The sequence below is a fragment of the Eleutherodactylus coqui genome, chromosome 13, assembly GCF_035609145.1.
Source record: "Eleutherodactylus coqui strain aEleCoq1 chromosome 13, aEleCoq1.hap1, whole genome shotgun sequence".
Classification (NCBI taxonomy): Eukaryota; Metazoa; Chordata; class Amphibia; order Anura; family Eleutherodactylidae; genus Eleutherodactylus; species Eleutherodactylus coqui.
This window is the reverse complement of record NC_089849.1, coordinates 54,399,330-54,423,645: the sequence shown is the minus strand read 5'-3', so window position 1 is coordinate 54,423,645 and position 24,316 is coordinate 54,399,330. Positions and strand designations below refer to the sequence as shown.

Genomic DNA, 24,316 nt, shown 5'->3' with positions numbered 1-24,316 from the left:
TGGGGTGATTTTTATTTTTTTATTTTGGTCATAATCTACATTTAAAAAATCCTGCATCTTTCACACTGGCCACTGAGCCTAATAATTGTGTGATACTTCCTTATATCTGTAGAGAAAATGTTGCAACAGTTATCTCACAGGCAGGATTACACTGAAAGGTAGCTCCTATATGTAGAAGATAATACAGTATCCACCATGATCAGCTGTGACCATCTACTCCTTTCCCCCTGCACGGGTCACAAAGCATGTCTGGAACAGTCTCCCATACAAGCCAATGGGTCCCCCACCTGTCCACTGTGTGATGGCCCATGAGGCTGCTGTAGAGCCTGTCTTCTAAATGCTGTTTAATGGGGATTCCGACAAATAAAGTGAAAGTTAGATTCTTCTAAGGCGATAACATGCAATTTTGCAATAGAATGTTATAACTTACACAAAGCTGCAGAGATAGTGCTTTACCTGTGATTCCCCCTTCCAGCTTCCTTCTCCATTGGTTACGACCTATATGCTGTTTTCCTGGTCAGGCATGCTCAGTGCCTTCAAATTCCATAATGACCACACAGTTTGTACAATTGTGAATGCACACTTGTCAGTATCTGCCAATAGGGCATTGTGGGAAATGTAGATTTTTCACACTCCAGTGGCCATTTTAAAGAACAATGGGAAAATTTAAAGCATTTGAAATAATGGCAATAAGTGGAAACATTAGTCTCCAGAATACCCCTTTAGATGCAGCTCGGGAAAGATGTCCACCCCCGTAGTCATATATATATATATATATATATATATATATATATACATATATACATATATATACATATATATATATATACATATATATATATACATATATATACATATATATATATATACATATATATATATATATATACACACAACCGAAAAAAATTCTCCAATAAAAACATGAGAAAAATAGAAAAGGTTTCTCTCTCTGGTTGTAATAATAAAAAAAAATTGGCGATTTAGTCCCCGATGACAAACTGTCAAGAACTAATAAAAGCAAATTAAACCTCTGTCACCACCCTAACATCTGCTTCACTTATATGTGGGAACTTTCTTGAACTCCAGCAGCACCGCAGCCATTCCCTGGCACAAGGCAAGTAGTCAGACTATTTCTGGGGAGACATTCCTGACATGCTGATATGTGCTTACAAGCATCACTTAATGTCTTGAAGGAACACTCCGTCTTGTGAACCCCAAGGGCTGGGATTATTTTCACAGTGTGGGCTATCATGCATTCTTACCGCCGGTCAAGTGACTAACTGGATCCATCCTTGTAACAAAATATGCAGTCCGGGGATCATGGCCTGAGCAGCAGAGCTAACTTGTCACTCTTTACTAAAAGAAGCTTTATGGTTTTCTATAAATATCACATTTGCAACATTGGAACTAACTCCTTTAATCCGTGCTACAATCCTTCTTCAGAACACGGACCTTGGCGAACGTTGGAGGTGATAATATGTTGGTGTTCATTCATATGGATGTATTCAAACTTAAAGGGAACCTGTCACCACTTATGGGCACCATCAACTAAGTTTTGGTACTGATAGGCCAGGTTCTGAGGAGTCCAGGAAGGTAGGGAATAGGTGGTGTACAAAATTGCAAAGCACCAAAACGCGCAAGAAAAACGCAAGTGTACAGAAGCCTTTAGGGCTCCTATCCACTGGCGATAGCGAGTACGCTGCGAGAAAAATCATAATGTTAAAATTGTATCGCAACACTACCAAAAAAATAATTTAAAAAAAAAAAAAAAAAAAAAAAAAAAAAATCGCAAGCTTTTGCGTTGCGAGAATCCGTTTCGCCATTGCACTGTATGGGCGACAGAAAAATGCAAAACGTTGAAACAATCCTCCTGCTGCGATTTTTAATCCTCGCAGCTTGCCCTTAAACATCGCTAGTGGAAAGGTTGTCATAGAACAACATGTGTGGGACTTTCCTGCGAGAGCTCGCACTTTCGCGTCGCACTGAAAACGTGCGATTACCTCGCCAGTGGAAAGGCAACCTTACAGAGATATCAGCATTTTTTTGTTTTGTATGCTGGCTAGTTATGAAAAAGTGACAACACAGTCACTGCCATATTGGTTGTCACTTTTATACTAGCTGCATATGGAGTTTACTGCAGGGGTCTCCTGCTCACCCCCTTCTATTAGCTAAGCAGGAAGTATAATATCCTACCTTCTATGCGACAAACACCATATGGCATCTGTTTAACTGGCTTGCCCTTTTCTTTTATCGGATGCTTCTGGTTGGAATAGCTGGGTCTGCCACATTATTCCATGCAGAAAATAAAACCAGCGGGGAACATTTACTAAGAATCACATTTCCAATGCCAGTCTTAGTATAATTGCCCCTGGCGCACAATGCACATAATACATTAGGAGACCTAGGCCTCCTCATATTTTAGGCGCATTTCGGCATCTTCACGTGCTGACAGAGAAATGTGCGCCTGGTGTATATTTCTGATATAAATTATGTATAAAGCTGTCTGAAACGGCCATGCTCCCTTTTTGGGAAAGTGGCAAGACCGGCGCAAAAACAAAAAAGTTGCAAATTTCATCCCAAGTGAGTCTTGCAACAAAATATGTGACTTAACACCTTAATTCTAGTGTAGACACCTTAATAAATTTCCCTTGGTACCTCCAACAGATATTAGCTGAACAGAGACCACAAGGTCCTCAGTCTAGCGAGTGGGGACCTTTGGATCAGTTTGATGTATGCATCAGGAGCCTTGAGGGTTTTTTTATTTTTGTAATGCACCAAAACACAAAAGGGAGGTAAAAACCCTCAGGGTGCTGTCATGGGTTCAAGAAAAACAGATTACCGTAAGAGTAATCACTCCTATCCTCTCGCCCATGGAGAACTGAACTAGAAAACATTAGGGTGCGACTAAGCCAGAGACAGGAGTTAGCGGTAACATATAATGCTTTTGGAATGTGTGCGGGCAGTCCAAGTAGCAGTCAATCTAGAGAAGCTTCTGCCCACGTCCCAGGAAGTAGAGACTGCTCTCAGAGTGCAAAAAAAGGAAAGGTGGACTTCCTGTCATATGCTACATTAATGGCCTGGCTGATCTATCTACTGATGCTAAATTTACTGGCTCGTAGACTCCTTGTTATGGCCTTGAAATTGCACAAGCAGATTCTCCGAATTTCTGCATTTCTTACCAAATCAAGAAACTCCTGACATCCTGGCAACATAAGGCCAACTCCTTAGAATTCTTAGGGCTGATGCAAAAAGAGGGCAGAATGATTCCTTGAGGTCTATGGAAATCAGAAACTATTTTTGGGGAAAAGAAAAAAAAAGGTGGCAGGGTCTTCATGCTGGTCATCCACCAAGATTGTAGTATAAGGGGACTGCAGCACTTGTGTGTTTGGGACTATGTGCTGTTTTTGTTTATCCCTGGACAGCACAAGGCTCCCTTAGAGGCCTATGAAGCTAAGCACATGGACATTTTTTCACATGGACCAGTGGTCCACATGAAAAAAAAAATAAACCAATGGCATGACTTTTTACTGGACGAGAAATAGGATAAAAGTCCGTGTATATCGGACAGACACCAGTCCGTGTGCTATCCAACATGGAGTTGCGTCTCTCGGATGAACTTGGCTCGTGTACACCTAGCCTTAGGAGGATAAGTAGTGAGGGCCTGGAGTTTGTAAACTACTACAACTGAAGTGCCAGCAAGAAGACGACAACTTGGAGGGAGAAGGAGCTGAAGGGCCCAAAAAGGTAGACCAGACATGGTAGATAGAACTAGGTTTGGATCCCATGGTATAACCGTACATTTCTCCCTCGGCGCGAGTCTGTTAAAAATGTTCTCCGCCAAGTGAATGGGGGCCTCTGCATCTGTTTTACATGTGCCAGGAGCCTTCCTACAGATATGTCAAACTACTCACAAAAATGCAGTGTGAAAGTAGCCTTTGTCCAACCAACTCCTTTACTCCCGTTTGGCAGATATACCAATGGCCTTGGAGTCTGGTGTCTTTACTGACAATATGGCTGGTATTTTCCTTGGGTCACCTGTATCATTTCCATAAGGACATTTCTGAGACTAGTGGTTATTTATAATAGGTGTATATTGACATTTTCACACTTACTGCAGCACAGAGATTATAAAGACAATATACTCTAGTTGTCCATTTACATCCGATTTATTCGAGCCCCACGTCTCACAAATAAAATTTACAAACAGAAATCAAATCAAACTGAAATATAAACAGTGCAGAATATATATATATACGAGGTCAATATCCAGAGGCTACTGCTTAACCCCATAGTAACTGCTGAAGCCAACAGCAAAGGCTAGTTGGAAAGATCGAACACGACTATTGGACCTTACCCAACTCTCTCGTAAAGTCTGATCAGATGAGACGCTACAAGTGGAAGATGAAAAAGCTGCAAACATTAAGCTGATCGATACTTCATATTGATTGAGGGAGGGCTAGGAGAGGGTTCATGCCACTTGCTATGGTCTACTGCAGAAGCTAAGGGGTTAAGCGTACCAATAACCAAACAATAGTTTGGAAAAATGAGTAAGTGCAATAGCAGATGACTGTGTTCTCCATGACAAACCACCCTAGGACCTACCAGACAAAGTCTCATGTATAGATTTAGCAGTGCGGAAAGTTCCACCTTCCTGTTCAGGTTTCTCTTACTGTTATAATGGAGACATTAGGGAAGTGTATTATTATGGTCTTACGTTTAGGCGGCTTACAGGTACGGTCACACGGATCGGATTTGCTACAGATCTTGCTCAGTGGAAAATCTGCATTAAAAAAATCTGAATGCAGATGTTTTTTTGTTTTACTGCAGCATGCGAATGAATTTTGTTAAAACCTCATTTAGGCGGCCTGCACACCGGCAGGTTGGAATTCACATACCAATTTCTGCTGCGATTTTTAATTAAAAATGCTTGCGAGCGATCACATCCACAGTGATCAAGGGAGCCTTCTCGCGCGGAATTCGCAACAAAATAAACCATGCTGGGATGTGGGAGCCACAGTACAAAATCCACGTGTGCGTGGAGCTGCGGACGACCATTCTTATCTATGGCCCCCTAAAGCAGCGAATCGTCCATGCGGGAGTTGCACGCGGAGCTCGCAAATCAAATACGCCCGTGTGCAGGCAGCCTTACTTTGCTGCTACTGTAAATGCTGCAAATTTTCACATGCAACTTTGCTGTGGAAGATCCATACGGTTTATACCCCATGTGGCCTTATTTCCTGAACCCCCCCCCCCCCAATGTACAGATCCATTATGTGTGAACATTATTGTGAACGGAGAACTTTGTTTTTTTATCCTTCTGGTAGGTCTTCTTTATATTTGTTCGCAGGCGCCAATACTGTTAGTGCCCCACTAAGGTGGTTTCACACAGCGTATTTAGAAAAAATGCCACTGCGATGCAGTTTTTTCAGCCAAAGCCAAAAGTGCATCCAGCACTAAGGAGAGGTCCTACCTTCATATTACTGTCTCCTTTAAAATCCACGTTCGACTTTGGCGCTAACAACTACATAAAAAGTTGCCACAAAAACTGCAACCGTTTTCCATAATCTGTTGTGTGTGAAACCACTCAATAAAAAACTTCACCTCCATCATGCCAAGTCACAGTCCAAATATTGGAGCAAGAGCACATCGAGGATTTCCACTCAAAACTTCAACAGGTCATCTTGTCTCCTGGCAGGTTTTACATGTCATCCAGAAAAGTCCTGCCGTGGCTCATCCGAAAATGTAGCGAAGCAGTGACACCATTTCCCAGAGATAGACGATTCTGCCAACTCTGGCAGTCCCATTGAAGTGCATGGGAGCGCAGGTGCGTGTGTACAGTCACAGCTGCCATACACTTCGGGATGAGCTGTAACAGAACTTACCTGAATGACCAGGCAAACCTAATCATGAGACAACCACTTTAAAAATGGACATAAAGTCATAAATCACAGAGCAATTACCCAATGTCAAAAAAGCCAGAATCTCAAAAAAGGGCAAAACAAAAAGTTATCAAACTTTAACCGTCCGCTGCTCTACTGACTTAGTAATGCATGGCCAGTTTTAGACATTTTGTAAGAAAAAAAAAATCCTGCTCCTAGAAGAAGTTGTCGTTTGGCTGCAAATCTGGGCATGGAGTTCCATCTCGGGCAGATATACTAATGATGAGAGTTGTGGTGATTAGATGAATGGTCTTGTCACCTGAGGCTCTAAAAATGGTTCCCCCTTGGCCTATATAAGGCTCTCGGAGGCTCCTTGTGTGAATGACCTCTTCTTCCGCTTGTGTAGAGCTTGTTGGCCACTAGACGCTTCTACGACGCAGAGAAGAGATTTCACCCCGTTACCAGAGTTTGATAGGGGCGCATTATTGGGATGTGAGAAGCTGGATGGTCATATCGAGAAATTGGCCGCCAGCTTGGCTGTTCTCAGCAGACTGTTAGAAGGTATTGGGACCAGTGGATGCATGGGGTCACGCACACAAGGTGACCGGGTTCAGGACGCCCTCAACAGATTACCAGTAGAGAGGATCATCCGACAAGTACGATCATCTCCAACTGTTTCATTATTCGGCATCGAGAGACAGGTGGCGCCATCGTTACACCCGTGTCTGTCTGAACCATTTCCAGGTGCTTTGCTGAAGGACATTCGGTCCCACGGCACCCATTATGTATACTTCCATTGACATCCACCCACTGCCACCTCAGCTTACAGTGGTGTAGTTAACAATGAAACTGGATGCTACGGAGTGGAACCGGGCTATCTTCAGCGACAAATCCAGATTTAGTTTGGGCATTGCCGACAGTTGTGTTTGTGTCTGGAGTGCCAGAGCCTCCCTTGAAGGGGTCAGTTTTCCACAACAAACTATCCTTTTGCTCTGATATTGTAATATAATAACTTAATTATATCAACGTTACAATCACACAGAAAGTTTTATTAGATTCGACAACTTCTTCTAGGTGCTTGATGTTTTCTGGCCAATGAGTGTAATTTGCTTGTCAATCCTCTTGGTTGGCCCAGAGAACTACACAGTGGTGTCACAGTACTAGCAATTGTCTAATAATCACCCTCTCATTATTTAGAGGGCTGTTAGGGTGCTATTACATGAACACCAACTGCTAGCCCACAAATTCCCCTAACAATTGCTGGGCAGCCCCTGTAAGCGTAGATGCAGCCCGACAATCGTCAGGAAAAGGCAAGCTGCAGCGGCTTGTGTAATAGCGCCCTTGGGCTTCTTTCACATGAGCGCATATCGGCCGGGCATTTCACGGCCGGCCGATATGCGCTGTGATCTGATGCATTCGATTCCAATGCATCAGATCACATGGGCGTATTTGCGAAACGTAAAAACGCCCGGCCAATATAGCGCCGGGCAGTTTTACATCGAGCCCAAAACATAGTTCTGTAACTATGTTTTGGCCGGAATACGCTGCCCATGGCAGTGGACGTAGGTGGGAGGGAGTTTAGCAATGTGTCTGCTAAACTACTTGCCTCTGTTCTCCTCCCCTTCCCCGTGCTGGCTTACCTCTCCTTCCCGCTCCGTCTGTGCTATGGGGCGGGGTGGGGGCAGAGCTAAGCCCCGATCCGCCCCACCTCCTCCCAACGATGGCTATGGACAAGGGGCGGGATGCGGGCGGAGCGCTCGTGTGAAAGAAGCCTTAGAGTGGTTTCACTAGCAGCATTTTTCCTGGCGTTTTTTTCCAGCTGTGGCCTGATGTTAGGTAAAAACCAATAATGAAATGTGAAAAAAATGCGTCTTCACTTTTGTTGCATTTTTGGGTTAGTGTAGTTTTAGTGTTTTTGTTTTTTTTTCAAAAAGGCAGCATGTGCTCCTGATCTGGGGTTTTCCATGCATTTTCCTGTAGGACTGGAAAAAGGCATGAAAAGAATAAATGTAAAAACTAAGAAAAAAAAGCTGCCATCCAAAACTGCTAAGGGGAAAAAAATATGCAATGCATGAAAATTATAGCGTTTTTATTATATTTTTTACAAGCCCAAGAGAGGGGTCCAATGAAGGGGGGAGGGGATAAAGAATTGTATTCTCCTGGACTCTATTATCAATGGTCTTCTGGAACCCCTGTGCTTCCTTCATGGTGCTGATTAGTAGGGGTCCCACAGGTCAAACATTGATGGCCTATCCTAAGGCAAGTACAAAGTCCAGGAGAGCTTCTTTAATGGTCATACTGGAAAATGTACCTTTAACTTTCCTGTGTGGGGGCGATGTTTCTCCACAGAGCAGAGAAAGAACATCATGTCCAATCAATACTTGGCCATAGCCCATATTTATCCGGTTGCTTACACCCCGAGCTGACCCGCAGGATCTGACCATGTATTGTTTGCATTGTACACACAGTGATTATCACGAGATTTAATAAGTAGAGCTGTACTATAAAACAAAAGGAAAGTTAGGAAAGGTATGAAAGTAAACCGGTACATGGCAGAGGACTACAGCACCATGGGCATCCATATATGATCCAGTGTCCACCAAACATGCCGCATTATGTTGTGGCTGCTTCTCTTCCCTGAACCATATGCAGCAGCCACCAGGACTGATCGACATACAAGTAGAAAGTCATCACTAGAAACGCAGTGGACCAAAATCATCTTCAGTTGACTTTCGCACCTTACCCAATAATGCCATGGTCTCTTCTCAACAATGCTTCATGCATAGCAGAGGTCTACACTGCAGCATGTTTGTTAGAAGGAAACAGGAAGTTTTCATGCCGCTTTACCTTGTTAAAGTCATTGTAAAAAAGTATTAATACGCAGTCCTTGTTTGTCCTTTAGGATGTGGACGGACAGGCTGGAGGTGGGACATATAGCCACTCTGCTCCACAGATGGGCACTGCCCCCATCTCACCACATCCCACGTTGTAAACAAACCTTCAAGTACCCTCTTCATAGTTTTATTTCAAGATTAAGGTGGCTTCGGTTCCATCTTTCTTGGTTAGATAGAGGCCATGGTGAAGGTGGTATTCTCTTCGTAGGAAGGCATAAAAATAATCAGACACCAGCAGAATCTGAAAGGGATGAAATAAAGGTTTTTAGTACACGTCACTTTATAGTGTATCATATTGGCATGAGGTTGATGTACATATTTTGTCCGATTTACCTATATGCAAATTAAAGGGGTTATCCAAGACTACACTACTGAGTATCCATTGTCGAGATAGGTTATCAATAGCTGATCGGCAAGAGTCCGCTGCTCAGGATCCCTAGCAATCAACTTATTGAAGAGGCTGCGAGCTGGAATACCAGCCACAGCTGCTATACTATGTGTGGCATTGTGCCTGGTATGGACTGAAGTGACAGCAGCACTTACCGGAGTACTACTGTCACTTCATTCAGCTGATCGGCGGGGATTAAAAGTGGTAGACCCCCAACGATTAACTATTAGTGACCTACGCTGAAGACAGGCAAGTAATAGTGTAGTCCTAGAAAGCCCCTTCAAAGAATATGAACGAAACTCACCTGTGCCACATTGAATGAGAGTGTGATGGCATAGTAGAAATTTGAGTTGGCACTACCCGCATATATCCACAAGTGCCAAAGAACCGGAAAGAGAAGTGAGCACACCACCAGCATGCAGGAGACTATGAAGATGTTACGCAAAACTGCAAGAATGAAAAGACATGGGAAGAGTTAATCAATCATGACCTATACTGATACTGCATAGCCACCGTGTGCCCATACGTGGCCATCTGTATGCCAGAAATTACGGAGTCTTCCTCCCCCTCTCACTGCAATCATCGCAGGGGGCTTGTTGTATGGCTCAATGAATTACCAAAGCCAGTCTCTCTGATGTATCTCAATGAGATTTCAGAAGGCAGCTAGTGGCGCACATTCACTGTAGGGGTTTGTTAGGATGCTGTCTGAGCAATGTAGATTGCCAAGCTATAGGCATACAGTGGGAAACATCGCCCATAGTATCCCATTTAAAAACTGTATAACTGCGCTGCATCGAGGAGCAGAACCATCGCCTGCTGTATAGAAAAGGAAATAAGGGGATGTTTTATGTCCCCATCAGGAGCCTTCCCAGCATATACGCCAAAATGTGTGAAAGCACCATTATACAGTTAGGGCCAGAAATATTTGGACAGTGACACAAGTTTTGTTATTTTAGCTGTTTACAAAAACATGTTCAGAAATACAATTATATATATAATATGGGCTGAAAGTGCACACTCCCAGCTGCAATATGAGAGTTTCCACATCCAAATCGGAGAAAGGGTTTAGGAATCAGCTCTGTAATGCATAGCCTCCTCTTTTTCAAGGGACCAAAAGTAATTGGACAATGGACTCTAAGGGCTGCAATTAACTCAGAAGGCGTCTCCCTCGTTAACCTGTAATCAATTAAGTAGTTAAAAGGTCTGGGGTTGATTCCAGGTGTGTGGTTTTGGATTTGGAAGCTGTTGCTGTGACCAGACAACATGCGGTCAAAGGAACTCTCAATTGAGGTGAAGCAGAACATCCTGAGGCTGAAAAAAAAGAAAAAATCCATCAGAGAGATAGCAGACATGCTTGGAGTAGCAAAATCAACAGTCGGGTACATTCTGAGAAAAAAAGGAATTCACTGGTGAGCTTGGGAACTCAAAAAGGCCTGGGCGTCCACGGAAGACAACGGTGGTGCATGATCGCCGCATACTTTCTTTGGTGAAGAAGAACCCGTTCACAACATCAACTGAAGTCCAGAACACTCTCAGGGAAGTAGGTGTATCTGTCTCTAAGTCAACAGTAAAGAGAAGACTCCATGAAAATAAATACAAAGGGTTCACATCTAGATGCAAACCATTCATCAATTCCAAAAATAGACAGGCCAGAGTTAAATTTGCCGAAAAACACCTCAAGAAGCCAGCCCAGTTCTGGAAAAGTATTCTATGGACAGATGAGACAAAGATCAACCTGTACCAGAATGATGGGAAGAAAAAAGTTTGGAGAAGAAAGGGAACGGCACATGATCCAAGGCACACCACATCCTCTGTAAAACATGGTGGAGGCAACGTGATGGCATGGGCATGCATGGCTTTCAATGGCACTGGGTCACTTGTGTTTATTGATGACATAACAGCAGACAAGAGTAGCCGGATGAATTCTGAAGTGTACCGGGATATACTTTCAGCCCAGATTCAGCCAAATGCTGCAAAGTTGATTGGACGGCGCTTCACAGTACAGATGGACAATGACCCCAAGCATACAGCCAAAGCTACCCAGGAGTTCATGAGTGCAAAAAAGTGGAACATTCTGCAATGGCCCAGTCAATCACCAGATCTTAACCCAATTGAGCATGCATTTCACTTGCTCAAATCCAGACTTCAGACGGAAAGACCCACAAACAAGCAAGACCTGAAGGCTGCGGCTGTAAAGGCCTGGCAAAGCATTAAGAAGGAGGAAACCCAGCGTTTGGTGATGTCCATGGGTTCCAGACTTAAGGCAGTGATTGCCTCCAAAGGATTCACAACAAAATATTGAAAAAAAAATATTTTGTTTGGGTTATGTTTATTTGTCCAATTACTTTTGAGCTCCTAAAATGTGGAGTGTTTGTAAAGAAATGTGTACAATTCCTACATTTTCTATCAGATATTTTTGTTCAACCCTTTAAATTAAACGTTACAATCTGCACTTGAATTCTGTTGTAGAGGCTTCATTTCAAATCCAATGCGGTGGCATACAGAGCCCAACTCGCGAAAATTGTGTTACTGTCCAAATATTTCTGGCCCTAACTGTAGCTCAAAGACATCTTCAGTATGAACACATTTTAGCCATTACTGTTACTTTAATAAGCTGCCATTATAGAGATCTTTCCAGAAACTTACATCTTGACAGATGAGACCACATGGGAAGGAGAGCCATGTAGAGAGCCACATCCCCCACAGTCGGGTACGATTTAAAGATGGAGATAATCGCAATCTGTATGAACATCAGGAACACCGGATGTTCTCTGGAAGGACAAAAAGCAAATCTAGCACCAGAGCAATATAGGAGAACATCACTAATAATATAATATATTGCAATCTAGAAAGGGTTGTCCATTTTTATGATTATTGCATCTTGGTTGCAGATACCTGGGGGCACCTGTGTCTACTATGAGTGTTTTAGAGCAACTTTAAAAAAGACTCGGCCACCATCTTTTTGCACCCCACAAGGTAGCGAAATGCACCCTAATTGCATTGTCTGTTGTGTGGATCTGCGCAGTATTATTAGAGAAAATATTTTATTAGTAGCAGCACATGAGTAGTGGACTACTTAAAAGTAGTCCTGGATGTTCGTGAGCTGCAGAATACACCCAACCCCGTGCTCCAGTCACTGATTGACAGCGGTCTGCTTACTACATGCTCATGAATATTGTTATAGTAAGGATATATATATATATGTCCTCCTCCTTCTTAGTTAAAGGGGTTGTCCCACGAAAGCAAGTGGGGTTAAGCACTGCTGTATGGCCATATTAATGCACTTTGTAATATACATCGTGCATTAAATATTGGCCATACAGAAGTTATATACTTACCCCCTCCGGTGTTGGCGTCCCCGTCTCCATGGCTCCGACCGAAGCCTTCTTCTCCCTCGATTAGACGCGCTTGCGCAGTCTGCTCTTCTGTCCCATTGAATGGGGCCGCTCCGGCATGCTCGCGCCGCACAGGGCTTCTGCACAAGCGCGTCTAATCGAGGGAGAAGAAGGCTTCGGTCGGAGCCATGGAGACGGGGACGCCAACACTGGAGGGGGTAAGTGTATAACTTCTGTATGGCCAATATTTAATACACGATGTATATTACAAAGTGCATTAATATGGCCATACAGAAGTGTTTAACCCCACTTGCTTTCGCGAAACAACCCCTTTAATAGCAGCAGCTAAATAGTTAACTTGTTCATATTATACATTAACATGTATTAGATTCTTGCTTTTACCTCCTACACGCCTTTCTCACAAGAGAGGCTTAAATTCTGATAAGAGAAGCTACTTGTACCCACCTTTGCATTCCTTACAGGGGTATTCCAGTTAAAAACTATTGATGACCTACCGAGCAGCAGACCACAGGCTAACTGATCAGCTGTTCGGGCGCATGCTGTCAGTGCCGTATTAACACAGAAGTCGGTGTGAAAACCTCCGCACGAACCTCTGTGCAGTGGCCGGCGTTTGTACCTGCAGGCACGGCTCTTATTTAAATCAATGGGAGCCCTGCCTGCAGTTACAAGCGCCGGCCACCACATGGGAGGTCGCGCGTAGGCTTACTCTTCAAATACATCAAAGTCGTAGTGGAAACCTCCGCACCGACCTCCCATGTAGTGGCCAGCGCTTGTAACTGTAGGGAAAGCTTCCACTGATTTCAATGAGAGCCTTACCTGCAGTTACAAGCATCTGCCACTAAATGGAGGTAGGTCAGCACGGAGGCTTCCGCTTTGTGTTATTGCGGCGCTGGCAGTATGCGCCCGCACAGCTGATCAGTCGGGGTCCGAACGGCAGACCCCAGCCGATCAACTATCGATGACTCATCCTGAGGGTCCTGATTTTGATACAAGCACTGTCTGATTGTCAATTCTTCCCATGCATGGTTCTCCCTGATAAACAACTTGGAACAGATAGTGTAATCAGAGGAACCAATTTGGTTTCCAGGACAATATGCAGGACTAGTCCTGTGTGTAGCTGCTACTAATACAAGTATCTCCTAAACTACTGCACAGATACACACAGCAGACATATGACTAATCAGAGTGACCAGAACTACCTTATGGTGCTGAGAGTTGCAAAAAGATGACGGATTCCATTGACGTTAAAATTAATTCAAGGGACTTTATTTCTCACCAAGTAATCCCAAAGGGGAAAGAAATACCCGTTTATTACTTACTTCAACTTGATGCTCAGTGGCACGGTGTAAAAGAACACATTGATCTGAAAGACACAGACGAAGAACAGGCTGAAGTGTGCGAACATCTCTGCAAAGAAGTACCAGAACAAGCCAATGTTTGGCGTCAAGTCTGGAACGGAAAGTCTAGAAAAGATGTAAAAAGTCAGAATGGTCAGAACAAGCGGTATAACGGGGTCAGTACCACATATTATAAAACCTTTTAAAAATCAGAAATTTATAGGTAACTGCAGAATACCATCTATTCCCTAACTACAAAGCAATGGAGCCTTTCAGAAACAAATTAAGGTTTTCACAATCTAATGTCTTAAGGGCCATTTACATGGGACGATTATCGCTCAAAATTCGTTCAAACGAATGAAAGTGAGCGATAATCGTCCAGTGTACATGCAAAAAAAAAAAAAAAAAAAGTTTACTTTTCATTATCTCTGCCTTTCAGTCAGCATAAAACTCATCACTGGATCGCAGGTTTCTCACCGAGTATCAACGCTCCCTGCGCTATGCGAGAAGCCCGCGATCCAGCGGTCACTCTGCAGGAGCGCTAACAACCTTCACGGTGACATCAGCGCTCCTGCAGTCATCCCATCTAAATGGGACATAAGCATTCATAACTTATCTACACCTTCCAGGTGGGTAGTACAATTAGGAGGACCACCAAAAGGTACAACCATAGAAAACATTGTGCTTAGTACATGTAGCTGTGATGCTCTACTCCAGGACTACCCAACCCTTTTAGCATGTAGGTAAGAAGGCTATGACGAGTAAAAGCAAGAAATGCAATTAGTGATACATTCATGAGGTTTTTCCGTCATTCAGTTTGAATGCTCAGCACGAGCGCTGACGACCTTAGCGGTAACATCGGCGCTGGTGCAGTTGTTTAAAGGGCTGTCGGCTCGTGGAAAAGGCCTTAAAAGGACCATTGTTCTTCCTATCCTAGAGCAGCGGATACATTATCTCAGAACATATCTTTCAGACAAACACTTAATACTTACATAAAGCCGTAAACAGAGTGTATGAAATCCCAGGAGTTCAACAGGAAGAAGGAATGGCAAATTAAGATGGTCAAGCAGCCCAGGTAAAGGGAAGTATACTGAAAGGTAAGGATCCAGAAGCCAGAACTGGACATCTTCACAGGTATAAATTCTCTCTGAGCAGAAAATACAAGAAAACACATTCGAGTTGTCTGATCTGAGCAGATGTTACTATACATCTATGACTTTAACGTGGTACCTGTAGTAGGTAGAGGAGAGCTGCAGGGAACAGGGTAACGGGGTACAGAGACTGGTAGGTGGCTAATGATAGGAACACTGCACTTAGGAGCGGGCTACCTAAGAAAAAAGCAGGACAACATGAGTAAAATATGAAGTCAGTGTACACAGCAGATCAGATATCAACTACTGTTAGGACTACACACAAGGACACCATGACAGACAAGAGGATCTTAAGAAGCCCATTGGAATAGGATGCATTTACTTTATTAAAGGGATTGTATCAACTTTTAACACCTAACCAAAGGACAGGCGATAAAACCCAGACCAGTGGGGGTATCACTACTGGGACTTTCTCCATGATCATGTGAACAGGGGTCCCATGTCTCCGTTTCCTAACCTGTGTAAGGAGGAGGATCTTGAATGGAGTGGTGGCCAAACATTTCAATGGGACTCCTAGAAATAGACTAGTGTTTGTATTCAGCTTGTATTCCTTTTCTTGTCTGTGTGCTGGAAAATTAATACCATGCCGGCTGTCCAGAGGAAGACGACAGACATACGGTGCCTCAGTGGTTAAAGGGGTTGTCCCGCGGCAGCAAGTGGGGTTAAGCACTTCTGTATGGCCATATTAATGCACTTTGTAATGTACATCGTGCATTAAATATGAGCCATACAGAAGTTATACACTTACACCTCCGGTGCTGGCGTCCCCGCCTCCATGGCGCCGACTAAAGCTGCCTTCTCCTTCCATTAGACGCGCTTGCGCTGTCCGGTCTTCTGCTTTGTTGAATGGGGCCGCTTCGGCGTGCTCGCGCCGGAGAGCTGGTCTGCGCATGCGCAGAAGACATGTGCAGTGCGAGCACGCCAGAGCGGCCCCATTCAACAGAGCAGAAGACCGGACAGCGCAAGCGTGTCTAATGGAAGGAGAAGGCAGCTTTAGTCGGCACCATGGAGACGAGGACGCCAGCAACGGAGCAGGTAAGTGTATAACTTCTGTATGGCTCATATTTAATGCACGATGTACATTACAAAGTGCATTAATATGGCCATACGGAAGTGTATAACCCCACTTGCTGCCGCGGGACAACAACTTTAACACTGTTGCCTTGCCGTGCTGGGGTTCGAGGTTCAAATCTGACCAAGGACAACATTTGTATGGAGTTTGTAGGAGTTTCTTCTTTAGAACAACCTTTAATTTGTACAGTGGAAGGAGGAGGAGAAGAACTTTTATGATTCTGTAGTCCTATATACCAGTTTAAAGGATTTTGGTGAAGTTCTGGTTCAGTTAGAACTAATTCGGACTGAACGAAACTTTCTGCAGAGGTTAGGCAAACTGGATGGACTTTTCAAAAGTTCACTCGACACTAATAGTAACACAACAATACTCTATTCCCTAAAGGTACAGACAAATTGTACAGGGCTCTTACATGGAACTCCAAGCCGCCAACGTCAAATATAAGGAGAGGAAAATAAACATTAAAAGTAAAATGTTTTTGATAAACTAAAAACGAACACTTGTGGGTGCATTTAATAATCTGCATTTTTTAGGACAGGACTCACCTTTCACTGTAGCCAGGATAAAAAAAGCAATTATTGCATTATTGATAGCACAGGTAGATTTGGCCACACAGGATAGAACGGTATATGGGTTCAACAAGTAGCTGCAAGGAGAGAGAGAGAGATATACATATATAAAGGATTTCCCCTTTTTTTTGTACAAATGTTTGAATTAAAAAGATACTACTGGTATTCAACATGGATAAAGAACAGCAAAGTGAACATATCACAGCCTTGTTAAAAGGCAGAGAAGACTCCTGCTTGTGAATTTAAGGAGGTCGCACAGGATTAGAAAATATGGCTACCTTCAGAAACAGTGCCTTACTTGTCTACAGGTTCTGTCTAGTATTGCAGCTCAGTCACATTCACTTAAATGGACCCTGGGTGCAATACCAGACAGCCTGTGAATAGGTGTGGTGCGGATTTTGAGTAAACAAAAAAAAATAAACAGTCGTGTTTTTCTAATCCTGAAAAAGTCATTTAGGGCATAGTTGATGCCTCAAAGCCATAACCATTACAACCGAGATAACAACCGATGTACAGCAGGAATGCATAGATTCTGGCCAACAATCAGCCGATTGCTAAGGGTCCACACATATATATCCTATGGGTCTGGGCAGATCGCGAGTTCTGTCCATCACCAGCCTCCTTTGAATAATATGCTACATAGCAAAAATAGCAAATTAGAGCATGCACAGTGCTGTGTCATTCAACGAAGGCCACTGATGTATGGGTCTGGTCACATGCCCCTTGATCAGCAGCCATATGTATATAGGCAAAGCTGTGTGGGTAGCGCAAAAGCAAGGGGTTGGGGCTTTTCATGGACTCATCCGTGCTAGTAAGAAGACATGAAATAAATTATATATATCGATATATATAGTAAAAAATGTCCAACCCCTTAGCAACATTGTAATTCATAGATAGGCCATGTGCGGCAAAGCAGAATAAGTTAATACATAGCTGTTCTCTGATCCAGCTCATACAGAGGGGTTCCAGGCAGGGGGAATGGGATTAAGGAAAGAAAATGCAGAAATGTTTGTATGACTTATAAAATATTTCTATCTCTATTAAAGCCCAACAACCACCTCAATGACACAAGACACTTACAAGAGGGCCACCTTTAGTGGGATGTAGTACATTTCTGTTGGCACTCGGAGAAGTTCGTGAGCTCTTGCAGCGTACTTGTTGAGCTCCAGGTATAGTTTCTGCTGTTTGAACTGTAGGAGAAGAAACAAACAAAAATGGTTTTACATAAAGAGGGAGCACAAAAACAAGGATGTGATCATCCGATCAGCTACAGTAAACTAAATATAATATTGTTCATTTTAGAAAATGTGCAAAGTAGGTAACCTGTGAGCCACTGCACAGTCAATGAAAATGGCCATCTAATAATCCTGTGCACAAAGTCTCTTGGATATCTGTACTGGGATTACTTAAAGGAGTTGTCTACTTCTAGCTGTTTTTCTGCAGGAAAAGCAACATCTCCATATATTGTGCAGTGGCCCAGGTTGGTCCTGCAGGCCGACCCCCATTTACTTCGATAGGACTGCAGTACCAACCATGGCCACTGTGCAATGTGTAGAGCTGTATGCTTTTTGCAGCAAAACTGCTAGAAGTGGGACAACCAAATTAAAGGGGTATTCCTCAACTTAAAATATTGTTGTCCTATCCTTAGGGCTAGGTCATCAATACCAGATTGGTTGGAGTCTGACTCTCGGCATTCCGCTCCGATGACTGAAGAGGCAGTGGCACTCATAGGTCTCATACTGCAGGACAAAGCCACTACAAAAATGTATGGAGCTGTGCTTGGTGGAGACCCTCCAGAGCAGCTGAGTGGAAAGACTCCTTTACTAGGATGCCGTTGAGATAGGGAATAGTGACAATCCCCCTGGAGTGTAGAAGGGTCATCACTGTGGCCGGACTTTCGTGAACACCAGACTAAGGGTCACACCGAGATCAAAAGAAAGGTGAACGTTGGAAAAACACGGGAGCACCAAGAGAGCAGCCATGAAAAGGGGATAAACTCAGGTGGGAGAGCACCCAAGTAGGTACGATGGGGGTTGTACTAGACTGAGGTAAGGGTCCTAACAGCAGAGGTGGACAGACTCCCATCCAGTGGATGAGAGAGCGCTTAGGAATTAGGAGGGAGAGAATACATACCCCACAATGAAGTATATTCACGCATCCGTAGCAGGGACTCCTATACTTCAGCAGTGTGCACCCCAGTTCTCACCTACTTTTTGTAGAGGGAGAGTGCTCTCGGAGGGAGCATGCTATGGCTGGCAGGTCTCGATAAAACTGGTGTTAAACTGTTCCTCCTTTTCTTCTGAAAGTCGGGCATACAACAGGGTGGTTGCCTCCACACTGTTAGCCCTCCTCGGTGGGGTAAAAAGGGAGAGTCTAGTGCCTGCCCTGTATTTAAAGGTAGTCATAGAAAAGGGACCAAAGACCAGTGATAGAAGTCTGCCTCCTATGGGCACTAAGCTAAAACCGATTAGCTTGGTGCCTGCAGGAGGGGCTAACACTTTTTGGGCATTGTGTCTGCCTCCTATTGGCAGTAGCTATACCCACTGTCCGAGCTGTGTCCACCAACGACACGGACAAGAAATTTAAGTTATGGAAAACTCCTTTAATGATACTGTCAGTTAGGAGACTGTCACTCATTAACCCCTTAAGAACCTTTTTTTTTAATTTTTTCCACGTTTTTTTTTTAAGTGAGGAAGAAAAAAACATCATAACTCTTATTTATTCATCAACATAGCTGTCTGAGGGCTTGTTTTGTGTGGGATGAGTAGTATTTTTCAATGGTACTATTAAATGAACTGAAAAACTTAAAAGAAAATTCTAAGTGAAATGAAACAGGAAAACACAATTCCACCATATTAAAAAAATAAAATATCCTTGGAAAAAAGTAAATTAGTTTCTGCCGCCATCTTCTGACCAGCTTTTTATTTTTCCATCAACATAGTTGTACGGGGGCTCATGTTTTACGGGACGTTCTGTAATTTCTATTGGCACTATTTGGGAGTACAAATGACTTTTTGATCGATTACATTTTTTTCTTGGAGACGGGGTGACCAAACAAAGCACAATTCTGACATTAGGGTTTTTTTTCCGGACACAGTTCACTGTGTGGGGCATCAATTTGATAGATCAGACTTTTATGGATGTAATGATACCAAATAGGTTTGGGTTTTTTTTTATTTTGATGTTTTTAAATTATAAATATGGGGAAAGTTTTTTTTTTAAGCTTTTATTACTTTTTGTAATAAGTAATAAAACTTTTTTAAACTGCCTTACCCCCTTTTTTAGTTAAGGTTGTGTGTCCTTTTTTATCTCAGTAAGAACAGAATTCTTAACTGAAGTGTGGGGGTGATAATGTCAACTATACTGTCAGTCCCATTTCAAACTACATACAATAAAACACACATTAAACAGAAGGTCTTACCAACACTTTGTTATAGTCTTGTACCGCCAAATAAAGTGCAACTGCTGTAAGTGCATCTGTGATCTGAGAAGAAAAGAGCAAATATCACTGCATGCACCTGCATTCTGGTCAGAAACACCTCAACCTCTTATCTAAATGGGAACAGGATTTCAGCTCAACCTGTTATAGTAACAAAGGCTGAGCTGCAATACCAGATACGGTCTACGGACATGAGTGGCGCTACTTGTGGAAAGGAGGAATAGAAAAAAGGCAGAACATTTTTCTAATCCTGGACAACCTCTTTAGATTCAGTTTACCTTCCTTCTAGTTGTCTACTTACCATGAAGACTATCTCTGAGTAGTCTACAAGGAAATGGAAGAGATAAACAATAAGCGGTGTCTGCAGGAGAAGAAGAGATCAGCAGAATTAGCATTTTGTTTGCAAAGATGGAAATCATACTTCAATAGACATTTATACAATGAATTAGAAATAGAATGAAGAGAAAAGCTGTTGGCGAGATCAATGTGACTCGCTGGACTATACGGTCTAAACCAGGAAGCTGTGCCGTTACATCCCATGTAGATCAGTATTCAGAACTACATACAGCACACAGTATTCTAGTTGCTGCTTTTGTATTGCTATATATCACATGCGTATACCTCCATAGTGAGAGCAGCATTCCTGATGTAGGTATAACTATAGTACTCTATCCTAACAAAGTAATTGGACCTCTGAGCAAGAATCAAAAGTATTTATTTCCATATATTAATACTTAGTGGGGCTCCTTTGGCCCTAATGACATCGGATGCTCTCTGGGACATACTTTCTACTAACAGCTGATACACTTCTGCTGGCATTTCCCTCCATTCATCCTGCAAATGTCTGGTGAGTTCTCTCAGAGAAATGTACGCTGTTCATATTTCCTGACCTGATGTTCCAATCATGGAACATCCATATCCTCAAACCAACATAAACCAGCGTTGGATTTGTGACAAGCTGCGTTGTTTTGTTGACCATTCCCAGCAGAGTTTTACCACATTATTGTCTACAATGTCAAGGCACACCTCTGTATTCATGGTTCTCGCCACTACAACCAAAAGACCATGCCGTGTGAAACATCCCCAGACCATAGCAAATATGTGGCGTCCTCCACATCCAGGTACGTCCATATGAGTTGAGGCTGGAGTAGTGCGATTCATAGAATGTCATTCCGTTGCTCAACTGTCCAATGACGATGTTCCTTGCACTATTGTAGACGGGCCGATGCATCATCTTTGATAGAACTAGCTAGATGTTTGCAGGATGAATGGAGGGAAACATCAGCTGAAGTGTATCAGACGTTAGTAGAACGTATACCATGGAGAGTATCCAATGTCATTAGGCCAAAAGCAGCCCTACTTGGTTTTATTCTTAATCATGTGTCCAATTACTTTTGACTGGATAGCATATATAATTCAGTAAGACAACTCCTGCAGATGACCGGCTGGAAGTAGCATCACTGAATAATGCCGATTGCAGCCCTCATTATTTACCAACTGTAGTTTTCATACACAGCATAGAAGCTGGGGAATCAATACTTTGGTACAAGTTAAAGGGGTTGTCCCACCAAAGCAACTTATCACCCATCAAAAAAATTAGTTGATAAGGGTCTTGATTGCTGGGGGTCCTACATTTTGCTATGGGAACCCCACAGATCATGAGAACAGAGGTCTCGAGTCCCTTTCTAAAAATGAAGTGGTGGTCACTGCTGCCCTATTCATCTCAATGGGACTGCTGAACATAGTCGAATACCATGCCACAGAGGTGAAAGGACCAGCGATGGGCACACCTGTCCACTGCTCCATCACCGGGAGACTCGGACCCCCTGTTCTCATGATTGGTGGGGACCCGAGTGATCAGACACTTACTACCTATCCTGTGGATAGGCGATAAGTTGCTATTGTAGGATAACCCCTTTAAAACGTACTGTACAATGGAGTGACAGTGAAGATGACATCTAATGTTCTCGGTGCTCACTTCATGGAAGAGATCTCCTGAGTAAGGTGAAACATCAAGGTCCAAAAGGGACATTCCTTCCACAACTGCAAAGAGAGAAACAAAACGTCACATAACTATCAGATTCTACAGGATGTATCACTAATTAGGAATCAAGAAGAGAAAGCAGTGATATTAAACATCAAGACTACAGGCAAGAACTGATAAGGGAGACTCTAGTTTTCAACTGAGCTTCCCTTATAGGAGAGGATTACACTGAAGTGGATCTTGTCCACCATGGATTCAGAGGAATGAAAGGACTCAACAGAGATCTCAACCCTTCACTGCATTTTGTATCATATATGATACAGTATACATTTCCATATATTTCTTCAGGGAATGGTTCAGTCTCTCTACTGCATGGTGTAACAGATATGAGACACTCCATGGTATTACTATGTGGTTCTCAGATAAGCCACTAGATGGCATAGTTGGTTAGTTGCAGATCTGCTATAACATTGCTTTTAATTATCAAATTTCTAGTATTAGATCTCCCAGTTCTCTACAACAGCCCTCCCGTTCTGGGAACTAGTAGCAGAGGACTTCAATTTGGCAAGTTCCATCACCAGCCCACCAATGAAGGTATTAGAGACTCTACATTTAGAGGTGAAGCTGTTCCTCTAGTGTGTGTATACAGTATATAGGAGGCAGTAGTCCTGCTCTGTGTCGCATCACTACCATAAATGGACAACTTGGATTTATGGCGCCAACAAGAGTGGCAAGAGACACTTGTGGGCAGCACACCGGACGTACCCATGCCTCTTTCCAAGTTGTTGAATTACAAAAAACTTTATTGAGAAAGTGTGTACGGTGAAAAACGGAAATGCTTTCCTTATAGTAAACAGATGGCATACGCCGCGCATACAATTTTGCAAATGGAAGCGTATGCTTAGAGCAGCCTGCGCACAGGCGGATCGGCAGGCGAGCGCACATCCCATTCTTTTCTTCTCTCTGCACTGCGGATGGCCGTCAGACATGCGCAGTACAGATTTTTTAGGTGATCCCTCAGGTTTATACCCCCTCCCTCAAAATTCTGGCTTCTCTCAGTTAGGTGTGCGGAAGACCAGGGTTCCCCGATCCCAGAATACCCCGCCATGCCCTGCCTGACAACTCCTCTCAAGTGGTTTCCTAGCAACCAGATTGTCAGGTCTGCCCCTGCTCCACGTTGGTTGGGCACCAGCAGAACCCTCTTGGCAGCCATGCCAGTCCTCCCCCCATTCTAATCTATGACTTCCTACCATTAGGTTTGCTTTTTCTGTGCACCAGTTTGCAAAAATGTTGGTAATAACCTGCTACTGATCACGTGTTCTATGCAAAGCCCACCACTCCCATTCTGCTGTCACCCCCTCGGACATGGCGGCCGCCGCCCTCCTCACCTCTCTTCCATGAATTGAGCGGGGACACCACCTCCACCCGCTCGGAAATGAAGGCAGCGAGACTGGAGCGGAATAGTATTGCCCTGATCGTAACTGCCACCAATACTACCAGCACCAAAGGCGCCGCCATGTTTCCAGAGCAGGCTGCTCGGGCAGCGCGGACAATCGCACAGAAACATGGGGCTTGTAGTTTTACAGTCCTAACATAGCTAGTGCAAGATGAAGCGGTGAAACTACAATACCCATAATTCCAGGCGAGATAGTCGCCCTCTCTTCCGGGATTGAAAAGTAAACTACAAGTCGCTACGTGGGACAATCTTGCAGCGAGCGCGTTGCTGAATGTATGAAGAGGAATTCTTCCTTGTGTTCTCTGAGTTGATGTATCATGCATAAAGTAATGGGCGTCATTGTAATTCTGCACTGCTTTCCGGCAGGCTGCAAATATTTACTATCCTTTATGTTTTCAGCAGTTATTTGAACCCAGGATTATATATATTCTTCATTTAAAGTCTTTTTATCATTTTTTCCCCCGCCTATTGTGAAAGTAATGCTATGGATCAAAAAATGCAGTAAAAGCAGTATAAAAAAATGCAGTGTTGTAGGCCGGGCTGACATGAGCGTAATTCGATAGAGTATTCTGCGGTGAATGGCATCAATGAAAGTACATGTGTATCTGCAGCTGATTTCATACTATGTGGCGCTCCCCCTCACCTCCTCCGAAGGCTTCCCGCAGTGAGCGCTCCCCGGCTTCAGGTTCCCAGCGGACTGTAGTGGCCTCACCTGACCAGCGGCGCCGCACCTGACCAGGCTGCTGGGAACCGTTATCCGGAGAGCGCTGACAGTGGGAAGCCCTCGGAGA

At 43.5% G+C, this 24,316-nt stretch overlaps 1 protein-coding gene across 1 annotated transcript; it reads right to left on the bottom strand.

Annotated features, from left to right (window-relative positions):
- Positions 1–4,147: 4,147 nt before the first annotated feature.
- On the bottom strand, positions 4,148–23,636 carry PIGU (phosphatidylinositol glycan anchor biosynthesis class U). Its single transcript, XM_066587788.1, has 12 exons — positions 23,458–23,636; positions 22,064–22,128; positions 20,387–20,446; positions 20,068–20,130; positions 17,727–17,836; positions 16,623–16,723; positions 15,085–15,182; positions 14,847–15,001; positions 13,837–13,980; positions 11,808–11,932; positions 9,466–9,608; positions 4,148–9,014 (listed from the first exon to the last, which is right to left on the bottom strand). Exons 1-12 carry the CDS (start codon positions 23,585–23,587, stop codon positions 8,901–8,903), a joined length of 1,308 nt encoding a protein of 435 aa, XP_066443885.1. The 5' UTR covers positions 23,588–23,636; the 3' UTR covers positions 4,148–8,900.
- Positions 23,637–24,316: the final 680 nt, after the last annotated feature.

Bases quoted from the DNA above. Each gene is read 5' to 3' on its own strand.
- PIGU (XM_066587788.1), bottom strand. From the start codon at position 23,587: ATGGCGGCGCCTTTGGTGCTGGTAGTATTGGTGGCAGTTACGATCAGG. The intron at 20,131-20,386 runs GTAAGTAGACAA...TTTTCTTCTCAG, and splicing joins ACTCAGAGATAGTCTTCATG to ATCACAGATGCACTTACAGC. The intron at 9,609-11,807 runs GTAAGTTTCTGG...TCATTCTTGCAG, and splicing joins GTGGTCTCATCTGTCAAGAT to TTTTGCGTAACATCTTCATA.